Source organism: Leptinotarsa decemlineata, unplaced genomic scaffold (assembly GCF_025532065.1).
Source record: "Leptinotarsa decemlineata unplaced genomic scaffold, Ldec_3_MD MMD2_tig00026361_RagTag_RagTag, whole genome shotgun sequence".
In the NCBI taxonomy this organism is placed as follows: Eukaryota; Metazoa; Arthropoda; class Insecta; order Coleoptera; family Chrysomelidae; genus Leptinotarsa; species Leptinotarsa decemlineata.
In genome coordinates this window covers 4,468,054-4,485,509 of record NW_027412704.1, presented here as the reverse complement: position 1 = coordinate 4,485,509, position 17,456 = coordinate 4,468,054, and the positions used below count along the sequence as shown (strand labels likewise).

The window sequence follows — 17,456 nt, the reverse complement described above, 5'->3', positions numbered from 1 at the left end:
TGTTAGGTTTTCGTTGTTACACACTGTATATCATGATTTTAATTATAATGAAAGTGTGTATCGGAATCAAAATACCAACGAAAGTTTCATGAAACCACATACATAGTAACACTGACAACTAATATAATTTGCGTTTTCTTTTAGTTTTTCGTCATCGGAATATTATTCACAAGTCCATTAACCTACAGTGTGGAGAGTTGGGAGTGGCCTGAACGAAATGTTTCTTCAGATGCTTTTTTTCATAATGAACAATCTTCAGAATAAATATCAGAGTTTTGTCTTATATTTTTCAAATGATGAAGAAATAATCACTCATTAGTTCAGATACAATGATATCCATAACTGCCATGTCAAACTATTCATTTTTAAAACTCAAGGATTTTTTTCAGTTGACCAAGAAGGCAAGTGAAAAAACGGCATAGAATTCTCATTACCCGTTTCCGATAACAACAAATCCGTAAACACAACCTTTGCATGCATTTTTTATACTGGTAAACATTGCGAAACTGACCGCAGAAAGATACTGACACCAAAAGAATTCTTGTATATTACTCTTATCCCTGCCCAGCTACTCAAAATCCACCACATTTCACCACTCCAAATCCACCTCAAACTCAAGTACGGTGTCGAATCTAGACGGGTACCATGGCTGTGTCAGATTATTTGTTTATGTGTCTGATCAGTGCTTTGCCGGGTATGTATTTACATAACGTAGGACTTTCACCGATTCTTTTTATTTTGATTTGATATGGAATGTGAAAGTAATGAGCATAGGAGAGACGATGGTCCTGTTTATAATGTATGGTTACATCATTTGCGTGTTGAATATTTTGCCTGCTTTTTGTCGACCAACGTTATTAAATAATATCCAACGTTCAAGAGGTTTTTCATGTACTACTGGATGATTTTGTAATTATTTTTTGGAGTGTATGTAGATCTACAGAAATAGCGAAGTAACCTAAGCTCTTTCTCCAGTGAAGTTTTTATTGGAATTTCTCAGTAGAGTTTTATATCGTCCGGAACAGAAAAAACTGCGATAAATTTTGCAAACCAACATTCTGAAGTGAAATATTTAGTGATAGTCTGTGATAAATTCAGTAGTATAACTTTTTGAGATAACAAACATTACAATTATTTAGTATTTGTAAGTTGAAAGTTGATACAGGATGTGTCTTGAGTCCCATCATTGATTTCAAAACTTTTCAGATTCAGAAATGAGGAATGTTAATGATCGAAGTGGAAATGACGTAGGTTCACTTTGCAGGTATATCAGAAACTATTGAAAGTGAAAACTTCAAACATTTCAAAAATTTCAGTGAAAGAAGATGGTTCACTCTTCAAAAAAACTTCTCTAACCCAATCAGGTGCTTGATCAAAGCATCATTCACTTCAGCCTCAGGACCGATTTTGATAATATTCTATTTTTGAATTCTTCATCCAAAAAAGAAACAAAAAGTGTATTATAACAATCACCAATGACGAATATTGAAATTTATACGAATTACAAAATCACATGCTGAATATGTAGAAGAAAATAAGACGAATTATTAGGATTCAGGGTGGATTAGGTTAGCTTTCGTCACGAGTTGAATTGGGCGAAAAAATTCACAGCATTGTCGATTTTAATGCCACTTATATTTTTGAATCCCCATCCAAAAATAGTACAATCCTGATTACGGGTATTAGAAGAGTTACAACTTCGCAAATCTAACTGTGCATTTGAGATTTGCGACGATAAAGAGAAATGGTAACTGTCCAGCCAACTACCAACTTGTATTAGAAAATGTTGACAACCACAAATTTAACAGTGGGGAACGGGAATCCCAGTTCTTCCTTCTGTGCAGTTTGAGAATATTCGAAAGATAATGAGTGATATACAATTGCAAATAATACATACTCACATTTCCATTAGAGATATACAGGGTCTTTCACGACGAACGTTCGTTAGGAATATATGGAGTACGATTCAAAATAATAACTTGAAATTTTGTGGTAGTGGATTTTACAAAATGGCCTTCTCAACTAAAATATTTTCAACTCTATTTCCGACAAGTTCTGTCCATTATCTTATTGCATTCACCATAAACTCAGGAAATCTTCATTAGAATACCCCAAATAAGACATTTTGCACACAGATAGAAAACTACGAAATACACGTCAATTATATCGCATCAAATTTTGACAAATTTGTTGTAACTTCATATGTTTTCAGAGCTTTCTTGGTTTTGTATTGTGTTGATTTACATTTCAAATATTTTCCAAAATCGGATATATCCCAGCCAGGGTGTGTGAATTTGATATCTATATTTTAATAGTATCCAAAAATAATAAAATAGTGTATGGTTTTCATTTGAAAAACTCGTGTTTCATCAGTTAACTCGATATTATGATTTAGGTGGAAATTTCGACCACTCTGTAAATTATTTTTTGAAAAATTGGATGAACCTGTTCATGACTTGAAGCTCAAGGTGTGATTCTGCGAAATTTCACATTTTCAACTGTTACTGTCTATGAGTTATGATTTTTTCAGGGTGTTGCTGTAACTGTCAAATTTTTCAGAAAAAAATTAGTATCTCGAAAACTAACAAATTTGGGTTTAGGCATTGTTATACAAAGTGGGCCTAAAATTTGCTGAGAAATTCAAAAATGTAATAAAATACAGGGTGTTCTATTTGAAATAACGGTCTCTCTCCGTTATATCGGAAGTTGAAAATATTTTAGGTGAGAAGGCCATTTTGTAAAACCCACAATCATAAAATTTCAAGTTTTCATTGTGAATCGTTCTCCATATATTTCTAACGATCGCTCGTCGTGAAAGACCCTGTAATATTGTGGTAAAACATCTCGGTCATCTCCTCAAAGAAATGACATTGGGGTACCTCAAGGCTCCATTCTGGGGCCAATACTATTCGTCTTATATATTAATGAGCTACCTCTGATCTTAACTGATGCATTCACTACATTGTATGCAGATGACTCAACGCTACTTTTTACAGGAGAAAACTCTGAAATTCTGAAAACAAAAATTAACACCACAATGCTCAACTTTTCAGTCTGGTCTTCTGATATGTCTCTTCTTTTTAATACAAACAAAACAAATTGTGTAACTTTTCATACTCATCAAAACAAAAACCTACCGCCATTAAATATCAACATTAATAACACATGCATTTATAGTACTGAAAGTGTTAAATTTCTTGGAATTTTTTTGGACGAAGACTTATCATTTCGAACTCACTGTCTACAGCTTTCTAAAACACTGAACTCAAAATGTTACCAAATCAGAAATCTCAGATATACATTGAACTTGAATCATCTCCGTTCATTCTATTTTGCAGAAGTTCAATCAAGAATAAACTATGGTATTGCAGTCTGGGGTGGATCAGCATATGCACAAAATGTTTTTCTGGCTCAAAAGCGCATTGTTAGATGTATTACTAGAGTCTCATTTAACCATAGTTGTCGTGACCTTTTCAAAAACATGAGGATTTTAACAGTTAGTGGTATTTTCATTTTAGAACTTTTGAAGAATATACACAAAGCTCGTGACGACCATATGCGTGTAGAAGAACTACACAATTATGATACTAGACAGAAAGGCAAATATTGCGTTCCCTTCAGACGCTTAAATATTAGCCTAAATTCACCTACTGTACTCGGCTTAAGACTCTATAATCGACTTCCACAAAGATATAGATCCTTTTCAAACCGGAAATTTCTTATTGAAGTGAAAAAGATACTAATTGATCTGTGTCCCTACTCCCTAGAAGATTATTATGAATTAATTTTTTAAAGAACAACCTGTAAACATGTATTATTTCACTTTCCTATGTTAATTGTATTTTGTCTACAATCCTTGTTATGCATGTACATAATTTATTTTATTTTATCATTTTACTCACTGTGCTTTGTTGTATGTCTATATGTTTTTTGACTTGTCCTATAGCTGTATTTGCTCGAATGGATAAATAAAGAATTGAATTGAATTGAATTGTAATCAGGAGGATAAACATAGAGCCGATAATAACTGAAATTGCAAAAAACTTATGACAAAAACCAAGCATGTTTTGAAAAATTTCAACAATTTGTATCTCGAAAACGAATGATTTTTCGATAAATATGTAATGGAAAAAAGTTGTTTATTTTGCCGAGATCGATCACATACTTAGTTAGCACCCTAGGAGCTAAGTTATAGGCATCGATATAGACAATTGTAAATATCTCGAAAACAATCACATTCAGCGTTATTGAGGAAGTTCACCTTTTTTACTTAGAAAAGGTGTGGAAATCAAGTTTTTTCATGAGAAGTACCAAAAGTTCACTGTCAAAAAAATTTGTAGAATTCCCAATAAAAAATGACAGCATACGCAGCACCCTCTTGATGTTACATGAAAACCATTATTTCCCACGTCAAAAGTTATTTTTAAAAAACGAACAAAAATATTAAATTGCTACACCCTGTATCTCTGAAACGAAACATTTTCGGACACAAGATTATATAGACTTTTTTTCTTAAAATTGTCTCAGAAATACGTCACTTGAATAATTCAACGTACTTATGTTACACCCTGTATATAATTGAATGTAAACTTATTAGAAATGATTATGAAGCGTAGCAGGTAGGTAATCTACGGAACATTCCTTGAATATCGTTGAAATTTTCAGGTGCCACGTAATCTTTCAATCCAATCAAACCATATCTATTAGATTCAAATCAGGTTAATATGACGGTTATCGTACAACGTTGTGATTTGCTGCTAGAAAAAGCTGATCTATTTCATACCGGTTGTGTTTTAGCTCACAGTTTTTCATGGGGGCATATAAGTCAGGTTTCGGCATGTTTTTTCCAAATGGAATATTCCTATCTAATAACCATGATTGCATATCACAATGAAATAGTTATATGAGTTTCAAGGTTAGGTTAGGTTAGGTCCGAAGTGAGTGGGTCTATTCGACCCTCCACCGCAACCCACAAGGGTTTATTGTGGCTCACACCTATGCACAAATGACCAAATAAACCCAGCTTCTCAACGAAGAAGAAGAAGACCAGTAAACACCAAATCTAATTAAGAAAACATAAGTCTTGGATTACAGCATGATTCACAATCAGACCAAGCTGTAACCATCCCAATCGAGCTGGCTCAATGCGCCTATCTGGAAGCAAAGGCCAAGAACTTTGAGTGAAGTGAGTGAAGTTTCAATTGTAAAAATTATATGGGTGATTAGGGGTCAGGTTAGCTGAGACTTGGTAAGGTTAAGTTATAGTTGTATTCAGCTCTGTTATATACTGATAATGAGAATTTGTTTTTCGTCCTCACAACTCTATTCGAAAGCCAAAAAAATCTCATATACTAAACATTAAAAATGATTGTTTTTGTATCTTTCTTATTTTTCGTTATTGGCAGTTCTAGTACTTTCTAACTCATTTTTCAGTGAAGAGTGAAAAAAATTTTAACAATTTTGAAAACGTGAGGTATCAGATAATAATTTTAGGAAATAAAACCAAACAGTTATGGTTGAGTTTCTGAAACTATGTTTCTAACCTCGGAATTTCTAAAATACTTGTCCCCTATTTTTGTCCTCTTGATGAAATCAACTATGGTCAATATCAGTTTCCTTTGTAACTGTGGTATGGAATACTTTTTTCTTCTGAATCATTTGAGTAAATTCATCAAAAACAATGAAGATCAAAATCCATTATCGAATATATCGGGAGTATACAAGTTGACTTGTGGTTCTCATCCAAAATGTTATATAAGGTAAACCGGAAGAACTTTATCTAGAAGAATAAACGAGCATAGAAGTAGTTTTTTCAATGGGATGACCAATTCAACGTTCGCGAACTATCTTTCGACAGAGGGACACGAGTTCAATCACGATTATGACGTATTACATTTGGAAGAGGGAGGTTCGAAAGTCAACCTTTTAGAATGTTCATTAATTAATAGATGTTAAAATTCAGAATTATTACTCAATGATCAATTAGATTTGAATCTAGTTTGCCACGAGGAAATTGGTGATCAGGACAGATCTTGAAAATAGGTAAAGAGATGGCCCAGGTAAAAATTGTAATCATTATCCTCCAGTCTTATGAGTTGTTCCTAACTAGGTAAATAGTTGAGATAAAGAATAATGGATTCATCATGTAGGAATTTGTCAGTTGATAATTATAATAACGATTCAAATTACAATGAAAGCACAGAATTTGTACAAACAGTATTCTGACGCTTGAAGATGCTATTTTTTAGCAAAACACGTGTCACAGATTTGTGAACTGTCAAGTGTAAATCTCAGATCGAAGTGTATATTTTGAATTCCATATGTTTCGATTGTTTTTTGTTACGGAGGAAGCAGACATTGATGCCTAACTCAAATTTAGAATAACGCTATTAATGAAAAAAATCCACACACTGTATAACCAATCCAACCCACCGAATATTTCAAAATAACGTTGATTTATTATACATTCGGTATTAGAATCATTTTCAATATTTTAATAAATGAGCAAGTGGTACATATTATATAACCTCAAATTGATGTCAATTGGATAATTGCAGTTCAGTTCAGTATATAGGTACTGCCAAGAATAGCTTAATGGAACTTTTCCTTTTTCTGAAATCGAAAGCAGTTATATCAGTAGGTATCTAGTATGCGGCTTTCACTCTCATTTTAAATGAAATACGTAGATTCGAGTAACTCGAAAATATTCACTGGGGATTGAAATATGATGGGTTTATTCGAGTTGATTTTTGACTTCTTTCGTTAACAATAAAGTGATATTTTCCTTGAGAGTCACAATGAAAATAACAGAATTTTCAGGTAGGTAAAAACATTCCTTTTTTTAAATGAATCAATCTGACCTGAACTACGTCTGCCTCCAGGTTGAAATTTTTTTACAAGGTTCCCACTGTAATCCATACACTACTTTTCTTCTGCGAATGAATAATGTAATGATATCAAACCATTATCGACGATACTATAAAAAACTACACTGCAATAATAAGACCTATGTTAACGTACGGAGCCACCGGAAGTTTTACAAGCAACGGCCTTCCAAAAATTATATCAAATACAGCGATTGGCTTGTTTAAACATCACAGGAGCTACGGCAATGGAATTGATTACAGGATGTGAAGTGTACTCCAGATCACTAAGCCTAAGGATGAAGTGGAAAATGGGAAATGCTTCCAAAAGAACTGGGTAGTATCTCAATCGCCACAAAAGAAATTACCAGGAAAGGAGTTTCTGGCGAACACATAACAATCTTCACTAATAGCAGACAAGCCTTGTTAGCCTTGAACAGACAACGTGTTACCTCAGGACTAGTACTCGAGTGCCATCACAATTTAGCCAAAGCCTTGGTGGATAATAACATTATTCTGAGGTGGGTTGAAAGGCACGACAGGAGTAAAGGTAATCGCATTGCCGACTCTTTAGTCAAGGAAGCGGCTGGACTAAGAATTTTAGGACTCAGCAACACCTACGGCCTGATGACTTCGACAATTGCGAAACCAGCCAAACTTCACACCCAGGCTCAATCCCTAAAGAGATGAGATGGAATCAAAGGATGTACTTTCGCCAGGATCACCCTGGACGACCCTGGGAATTGGCGCCGGAGAAATATTTGGCAATGACCAGTAGGATTTCTGACTGGCCACTGTCAACTGAAGAAACACCCAAATAGTAGGGGGCTAGTTTACACACCTCTATGCAGGATGTGTCAACAGAAAGACAAAACTGTCAGGTATGTCCTAGTTATCGTCAATAAGAGAGTGTGTGTTTGACGAGTCTTGGCCTACACCTGCCGATATAAAAGAGATATCTCATAGTGACCTGTCCACCTTTCTGGAAAGGACAGGATGGACGATGACCTAGGAGGACAACTCCTCAGGAGGATGTAAATGTGGCCTCAGTGCTGTAGGCCTACACTCACCCTACCTACTCTACAGATACAGATGAAAGGTAAAATTTCTTTTACATGGAACACTGTCATCCTCAATGGCGGACATCCGACGCGACGTTTCGGAATAAGACACTTGCCTTATTGCCTCTACAGCACCAATCTGGATACCATCACAAGATGAAACACTCAATGAATTTCCCCTGAAAAAACGTACTCTGTTCAATTCAAATGAAATTACTCTTCAACGAAAATTGAATACATCATTGTAGAGTTAGACAGGTAGTGACATGGATATGAATATGTGGTGAATTCACACGTTCACTGCACCTGAATATCTTTCAATATTTTTCTGCATAGAAAAATAAGAAAAAAAATTCGGTCAGTACTGAGTTCTTGCTGGACGCTTTTTCATTATTCAGCAGTCGTCTCTTCAGGAACAGCAACCGTCAAAGAACAAAACTTGTGCTAGCTGGAGATAAGCGAGGTCTAACTTTTTAGCGTGCGATTCCTAGCACGGATCGGACGATATACAGGAGAAATCTGTAAACTGATAGGTAATGTTGAAACAATGTTCACAGAGTGATTGAATGATCAGAACGGCTATCGTCCAACCAATTTTAAGAAGTCGCTTGAATACAGCTGCACTAAAAACGTCATATTGGGGATCATCTGTTCTTTCCTCAAATACAGAGTTATGTTCTGGGGTGAAAGTACTCACTTGGCTCGCATTTTCATTGTGCAAAAACTTATAATAAAGACCATGCTGAACACGAACTTTACAGACTTTTGACGTAACATTTCCAAAACTAATGAAATACTCACTTCATACAGGATTTATATCTATGTTTATGTTATTTTCGTGTAAGACAATAAAGAAAAATTCATGATTCATAAAAGCATTCACGAATATTTTACTAGGTATAACTTGAACCTCATTCTTAGGAAATATACACTAAGAAATACAGAAAGGTACACGCTATACGGCCATCAAATTATACATTTACCACTGACAATTAGAGGAGAAGGTAGACGACACACTTTTAAGAAACTAGTTTTCGATTTTTTTTATGTAACAAAGACCCTATCTGATGCAAGAATTTTTGTGGCGATTCCATAACGATTTCAGAAAACAGTATGAGGATAGATAGGAATTTTAATTATCGAAATTTCCATAATCTCAACAACTATAGACATTATATATGGGATGGTATGCTCAAATATATTTTAGTGTTCATACAGCAAGCGCCAAACGAGATGGCGAGCGACTAACTAAATTACTATTGGGTTACGATAAGCCCCTTGCCGGCCAGTGTCGCACCTATAATTAGTTTTAATTAGGGTAGCAAATGGAATATGACTTCTTTGTAATTTCTTTTCATATTTCATTCAGTATTATATGTAGTAGTAATGTTATATAATGATACACTTTTGTTATGCGATGACATTTTTTCTGAAACAATACAAATTATTCAGACAATGCCAAACGCCAACAGCATTGGAGGACAGGTCATGGTACGCCTCTGTACACAGCATTTGTATGTCTTGCAAGAGCTACAGTGGGGGTTACATTGAAAATGAGTTTGTGCGCGTGGGGGTGGGCTCGCCATCACGTTTGGTGCTTGCTATATCTTTTATACATGTCTTAGACGTTGCTTTTTTACATGCTCACTCATACAAACTCATAATCTAACGAATTGATAAACCTGTGTTACTCTTTCGTTATATTTCACGTTTTCATATTTATATCTTACTGACCTAAGTTTTCATATGTTCAATTCATAAACTTCAATGAATCTATCTATCTATCTATGAATAATTGTTCCAATTTCCAAAAGAAGGGCCTTTATCCAATCTTCTCTTGCCAAATTCGTATCCTACAAACCAATTCTATTGTTCCAGGTCCTCCTGGAGTACGGATAGAAGATGCTTATGTTCAGCTATTACCCGTGGATAAACAAAAGTGTCATGAAATTGATCCAATTAGAGATATATCATTCCAATTGTTTACTAGGTAAGTAGAAAACTCATTCAATGCCTAAAATACTCCAGGTGGATGAAATTGTTTTTACAAATGAGGGGTTTGAGGATTCACAATCTATGTCAACTGAAAAGCTGATTCCAACTAACAATGAGATATTTCCAAATGATTAATTTCTTGGCAAAATATTTTTCTGCGTGTCTTCAAAAGTGCCCTTGATGAAATGTGTGTACCTTACACAACTCCAATGACAAACTGATAGTCTATAGAGTTTTAACTGTTTTGCTCATTTAATTATACAAGGACGAGTCGTTATTTTCCAAAACATGGGCAACTTCAAGAAAGAATTGTCATATACGAACTATTAATTTTTTAGATATTCCGTTATTTACCACTTCAGCTTCTCTATGAAAGTTTGATTTGAAATAATCCACAATACCCATAAAAATGATCATTTTGTTTTCATATAAATTCTCTTCTACAACTTTGAATAAAAACCCACTCTATTACAATTGCTGTCAAATATATGATCACATGGAGAAATCAAAAAATCCTAGGCAAAACTTTTTCCATTTCATTATGTTAAACTCCCTCAATCTATGTTTTATTTTTGTTATTATGATTTTCATGCAGATATTTTTCCACTACAATATTATATTTTTCTTATTGGGGATCATTTAATTTGATATCATTGTATATTCCACATACGTTTTGAGATATGTAACCATAATTGATTTCATGCACAATGAAGGATTTTGTCATCGTCATCCTTTCCTTTCAGGAATAAATTTCATTTTTTTCAATTATTCATGTATTGATATTTCAAACGGCCTCTTTCGTAATAATTTGAAAAAACGTCGTTTACTGCTTCATTAGTTACAAAGTAGTTCCATAATAATTCATATTCAATAGTTTTTTTCATTGTTATAGTTCAATAACGATAAGTTTACATATAGTTATGCAGTGAAGATTATTAAGCAATTCTTGGCAGTATGTTTAATAATGAGATTTTTTAGAGTAGAAGTGAATAAAAATAAAAAAGGGATCAATAAATTCTAATGAATTTTTCGCAGTGAAAATCAATCCCTCGAAAGTCAAAGGTCTGAAAAACAGTTCTTCTCAATATATTCTGAACTGTATTCTGATTACTAATTTCACTAATTATTCTAATATTCATATTTTCACTCAACGAATATATTCTAAACTATCAATAAACTACTATAAAATGAATCATTAACTTTTTCCTTCAATGAAAACGTCAGTTTTTCATCGTTTGGAAGCATAATCTCAATAAGAAAACGAGTTCAGCTGACGGAACATCAAACTCTTACGAAGGTTCGAAATAGATGAGCACTTCAATCTAGCAGACCACTATTATAATATTCATGCAGTCATTGTTCATTGTGAGAAAGAGAGGTCATTGGCAGATCAAGATCTTCAGATGATGTAATGCTGCAGGTTTCTCCGGGTCTTCCGGCAGCTGAAAAGCAAATGCGCCACTGGAATCAATGAAGTCGTCCCGGAGATCCAATTAATTTTTGTTAATTCATAATTTCATATTTTGTATTACTTTCTTTTTTAATGAATATTATCTTGATAAAATGTGTTATTCGATTCAAGGTCTATTCACAATGTTAGTCACATCTTAGTTTCGTTGGTGTCAGATGGTAATTGTGATGCACTGTTTGAAACACTTTGTGTAGTAATGAATATTACTGGAGTTTAGTCCCAACACCAAACACTTATTTCAACACCCCGACACGTGTTTCGCTCACCAAGTGATCATCTTCAATAGGAAGATTAAACTGTTTAATCTTTTTTTGTACGTTGTTTATCGTCAGTCAGAATTGATGAACGTTCCTCGTATGTCAGTGGAAAGAGGTATACATAATTATGCAAATTGGATTTCATTCCAGAAGGTTTACTATTGAAATCATAATAATCATTATTTAATGATATAATTTAATGCAATAACAATGTAATGTACTCAATTAATTATCAGCAATCTATTCGAATAAACAGAATGTAATCGATATAATGATCATAAGAAAAATAAGCATGCTGTGGAAACTAGAGGTCAATAATCTCGTGTACCTTACGTGTAATGATATTTGGAAAGTAATATAAGATGAAATCCATATTTTGAAGATATCAACAATCTATATTTTTACGTTGAAGATTATGGAATACACAGAATTCGTCCAAGAAAACTTGGACAAGGAATAAATCATTCATATATACTCATGGAAAATAAAATTTGGTTCCAAGAACTCAACATGTAGTCAATTTCGTTTGCATCGAGAAATAAGTGTTGAGTATATAGACATTCATCAATTATCTACGATACCCGTAAAAAAACAACCATATAGTTCTACGGACGCATAAGTCGATTCACTACAGTTCCGGAGTTAATTCGTAACATAAATGTGATTCACTTATTCAAAAAGTCCTTGAAACGTTTCATTTTTGTCCAAAAAAGGCAAAAAATTGCTCATTTCATTGAAAAGAATTGAATAGAATTGAAGTGGTTATATTTTTAGGAGTGACTAATTTTTGGGAAAGAAAGTTTTTGCCTTTCTACTACTCCATCTTGATACAAAAAACAAGTATGAGGGAATCTTCCAAGGAAAGGAAGGAAGTAATTAATTTTAAAATAAGTAACTCTATACACGGATGTGTAGATCATGCAAAGAAGTAACTTTCAGACATAAACTGAAAGAAAGTCCTGCTGAAACAGCTACTCATATAAGCATTGAATTACACGAAAGAAAAAAAATTCTTTCGAAACAAATACTCCTATATGAACACTGAAAAATACAGAAGATACTTTTCTCTACTCAGTTTGTATTTCAAACATTCGTTGTGGAATAAAAATCAGATATCATTCACATGAGTTCTGCTTTAAATGAATGGTAATAAATTGCACTTACGTGGAACACTGTCCCCCTCACTGGTATACACCGATGTTTCGCCTTAAGACACTTGCCCCAAGGCTCTTCAGTACCAAATTGGATAACATTATAAAATTAATTACTTCCGTCCTTTCCTTGGAAGATTCCCTCATACTTGTTTTTTGTATCAAGATGGAGTAGTAGAAAGCCAAAAACTTTCTTTCCCAAAGATATTTAGAACTTTTGTGACTTAACTGTGGGATGTCCAATTATTATTCCTCTTCAAATTGAAAGAATATCATCACAATGTTTCATGATTTCAGATAATATTTTAGTGTAATGACCAAAGATTTTTGAATTTTTGGCTTTTAATTTGATTTGTTACTCAAAACAAGTGTTTCACTTATTGAGTGTCAACGGTAATTGTTTGCAATTCTGTGTTATGATTATATCTGTAATATTTTGTTATGCAAATAAATATTATCATCATTATAAATATTATTATCTACATTTTCCAATTTTACTTCAATACTCGAGATAGCGTATCAGTAATTCCACTCAACTCAAAATCGATTGGAATGCATATCCTGACAATGTGTTTCCTCCAGGAATCAATGAATAGAAAACTATTAGAGCCTGGACTATTATTCACTGTCTGGAACAAATTCATTCCGACAGTTCGAAAAACATTTTATTGTGAGATTTTCACTCAACAGTTTTACAAAAACGCAACACATGTTTCGCTATACAAAAACGTTTTCAGGCGTGTCTGTACTCCGAAAAATCCTCAGTCAAAAGACTCAGTTACGGGATTTCAACCGTCCTTTGGAATAAACTAGCTTCCTTCAAGTCGACACGACAGCCCCGACTCCACACAGGTTGTGCGGATTTTATTTTATTTTATCTATCATATTTATTTTTTATTTTTATTATTGACTTGTTCTATGTCATCATGTTATGATCGTTATGAACGAATAAATATTATTATTATTATTATTATCATTATCGTAATATTTCAACCAATTTTCACAAAACATTCACGAATTTCACACATCAATCTTCATCTCGAAGATAATCATGAAAATCTTGTGTTTACTACATCATCAAAAATTTGGGCTACTCAGGATGAATTTCAAAAAATTTTGCAAGCCAATTCTTTAAATATATACCGTTAATCATCATTCTACACTTTTTTTTTTAGGTTTTTCCAAAAATGAAACTCAGCCACCAATTGACGACTATATAAACATAACAAGCTGTCAAATATTCTCTGAAAATTAATATTGAATGAGTACTAATATTAATGAATGAATGAAAAGTTTTTTGACGAACGTTATAAGTCAAATGAACCAATCATATGAATTTGAATTTCGAAAGTTTTCCATTCCTTGAAGAACTTTCTATTGATGAAAACACGTTGACCCATAATTAACGGAATGAAATATCCTTGGTTCACAGACACAACCCTTTACAACCATCGCAGTTACAGATAGGTGATGATGAAGCCCTATCAAAATCCTTTTTCAATTTTTCTGAGCCGACTGTAATCTTCTTCCATGCTTTCTTCGAGTCATCTCAGGCCACCCCAGCATCTATAATCAAAACTGGTAAGTGACGTAATGAAATTGTTTTTGTAAAAAAATGAAATTCGAATCATTGTTCATTGAAATATCGAGAGAACTTTTATAAAACTCAAAAGAACTTTTTTGATCACTCTATTAGGGCAGAAATGTTCGTAGGCTAAGACATAGATGGCGCTACTAATTATAAATTCATGATTCAGTTAACCCTAACCTTCAAAAGACACGTGTTCAAATTTGACAGCTGTCGGACTATTAGGTTGTGAGATAGTTGATCAATTTTACGAGATCCCATTCTGCTCTTTAGCACCGACATTTCAGAGTTCCTTTCTGAATGTGATTCTGCGTTTCCTAACTTACTACAACAACAATGTTCATTGGCCAAGTAAAGGTTAAGTTATTGAACATTTCTGGCTAATAAAAGAACAAGTATCCTCCTTCTTGCGAAACTTGGATACGCAGGAAACTAGAAAGCACTTTGAGTGTATAAAAAACGAGCGCGACATGCTGGTTGTGGCTTTTCTGAAAGATATAAATATTTGAATGGGCTCAATACAGAGTTACAAGAAAATGGAAAATCAATGTGATCTGATACAAAGCGTGTCTGCTTTGTAAGCTGGATATGTTTGAAATAGATATCGTTAAACAAGAGTTTATTCATTTTCCGACAATTATCGAATTTAAAAAAGGGGCCTCTGAAGACAGTGCAGAGTTTGTAAAATTTTTGGCCGATCTTAAGAACGAATTTGCTACAAGATTCCAAGATTTTGTAGAGATATTTTCTTAAATCTCCATTTGAAATTGATGCCAATTTGTTTAATCTGTCAAAGCCATCACTCCAAATGAAGATAATTGATTTGCAAAAAGATGTGTCTTTGCAAATGTATAGAACGGTATCCACTGAAAAATTTCGGGCCAAAGATGTCCCGGAAAAATATGAGAATTGTAAAAGACTAGCTATCAATTTGGCCACAATATTTGGCTCGATATACATACGCGAAACATCTTCCTCAATAATAGATTTTTTGAAAAACAAATATCGTTCAAAATTAACAGACGCTCACCTAGAAGACACACTTCAAATTTGCTGTTCCTCTCGAGAACCAAACTATAAAAAACTGGCTCAAGACCGTCGGTGTAGTTTCTCACATTAATAAGAGGTCTTCTATTCCTTTTATAATTGAGAATGCGATTTGAAACCAAAATAATATGTAGCACATTATTATTAATATTTGTTTTTTTTCTGGACCCCGTTGAAATTTTCCCACAGTATGTGGACCCCACCTTAAACTACTTGCCAACCCTGGTCTAGAGAAAAGTTATCAGTCTCTCATGTGACTTGGCACATGACTTTCCACCAAGAGCGGTACACATCAGAATACGCGACGAAGTGTGGCTGCTCATCGTTTTGAAGATCAACTCAGTACACCTCGAACTTCACTGTTCAAAAACTCTTTCATTTGGAGAACTGCATTCATGTGGTATGAACGTTTTCCACACATTTTTTAATCTCCAGCGATTCGAATCCAATATGAATCACTACTTTTTTGCCCAGGCACTGCTTTTAGAGCGCCTTAAGGCCTTTCCTGTAGTGCTTGTATTTTTTCCCAAAAAAAATTCAAGCGTAGGTATATTTTTTTGAAGCCCCTTGTTCTATAAAAACGTTTCCACGAATAATTTCAATGCATTGAATTGTGAAAATTTTCAACTACATATTAATGGTTGCAATTGCAACATTCAACTTTTCATTCGGTCGTTGTTGAACTGAATAACATGAAAAATATTTTACACGAAGGGAATTAAAATACAATCTGAAATGAAAAATTTGAAACAATGAAAGTTCATTATATTTTATGATACAGTTAATTCGAACGAAACAAGTCATGAATGAGTATTTCATTTCGAATTTTCTAACAGCTTATAACGGGGAATGTTCCTCAATTTGGGTTATTACAGCAAATGCAAGTTTGAACAAAATAAAGTTGAGTTTAATTCATGAGTTTTTCAAATTCACACATATTGGCAACAGCGCCTATATCAAGTTGAAATAATTTATACGTACCTAGATATTCTACTTTAAAAAAGCAAAATTATCTTCATAAATCCACAATTAAGGCGAAATATAAATTATAGTTCAAAACCACCTCAACAAGCCACATAAACAACAGTTGTTTTGTTGTTTATTTATATAGAGGACGATAGGTTAGGTGCACAAAGTGTCATATGTCACAGAATGTCTCGGAACTCGGAACATAAGTAAACAGAACAGCACGCCTCTGAAATATGTCAATTTTGTTTGTCTCATACAGGTAACAGATTCATCGTCCTTTATTAGCTATAACCGATGTTGCCAAATGGTAAAATAGGAACGAATCCCTTTAAATGTTGAATGCATTACTTCATTCCTCTTTTTTGAGTATTCAAATAATTTTTTAAAGAAAAAGGTTGAAATGAAAAGTTTAAAATGCGTTGTTTCAGAGCTCTTTCATGAAAACTACAAATGGAAGTTTGATTGGAAATTTTGGAAAACACGTTGATTTCTGTTTCTAGGGGGTTTAAGTTCAATGTGAAATAGCGAATATCAGAGGATAGCTGACATTTTTCAATAGCATGGAGAACGGAATCAATTATTCGAAAGATTCTTTGTTGATCTATTACCATTATATTTACCATTATATTCATTGGTTCATCAAGAAATTCGATGTGAATATTGTATTTGAGAAAAGACTCAACATTTGCTTGCGTTTCTTCGACGACAAACAGAAATAATAGTGTATTAGGTTGAGTTAGGTTAGGTCAAAAGTGAGTTGGTCTCCACCGGAATCCGCAAGGGTTTATCGTGGCTCACACCATTCCACACTCGACCAAATAAAATCAGCCGAAGCTGATTAATTTATACGATGTGTGATCTTTCAGGTCAGATAGTGAAATTTCCAAACACACGCGACACACACTGTCTTCCGACAGTCCGAGTCTTTGCATATGATGATTCAGACGACAGTGGCCTGTGGGAAGGCCACTGTCGTCATCGCCATAGTTCATCCCTTGGAACGGGCCAATCCTGGAATATTCTGCCAGAAGTCCATGAATCTTCTTGCCATCCA

General features: G+C 33.8%; 1 protein-coding gene across 2 annotated transcripts in view; it reads left to right on the top strand.

Moving 5' to 3' along the window:
- Positions 1 to 213: 213 nt before the first annotated feature.
- The window catches only part of LOC111507084 (lipase member H), a 29,522-nt gene continuing 12,279 nt past the window's right edge, over positions 214 to 17,456 (top strand). The window contains exons 1-3 of one of the 2 annotated variants that reach the window (XM_074184970.1): positions 214 to 694; positions 9,803 to 9,914; positions 14,231 to 14,379. In XM_074184970.1, the coding sequence (XP_074041071.1) occupies positions 646 to 694; positions 9,803 to 9,914; positions 14,231 to 14,379 (310 nt within the window). In that variant the 5' untranslated portion in view covers positions 214 to 645. Of the gene's footprint in view, positions 695 to 9,706; positions 9,915 to 14,230; positions 14,380 to 17,456 lie in introns of those variants that run through there. The other variant, XM_023162334.2, reaches the window with a different exon arrangement.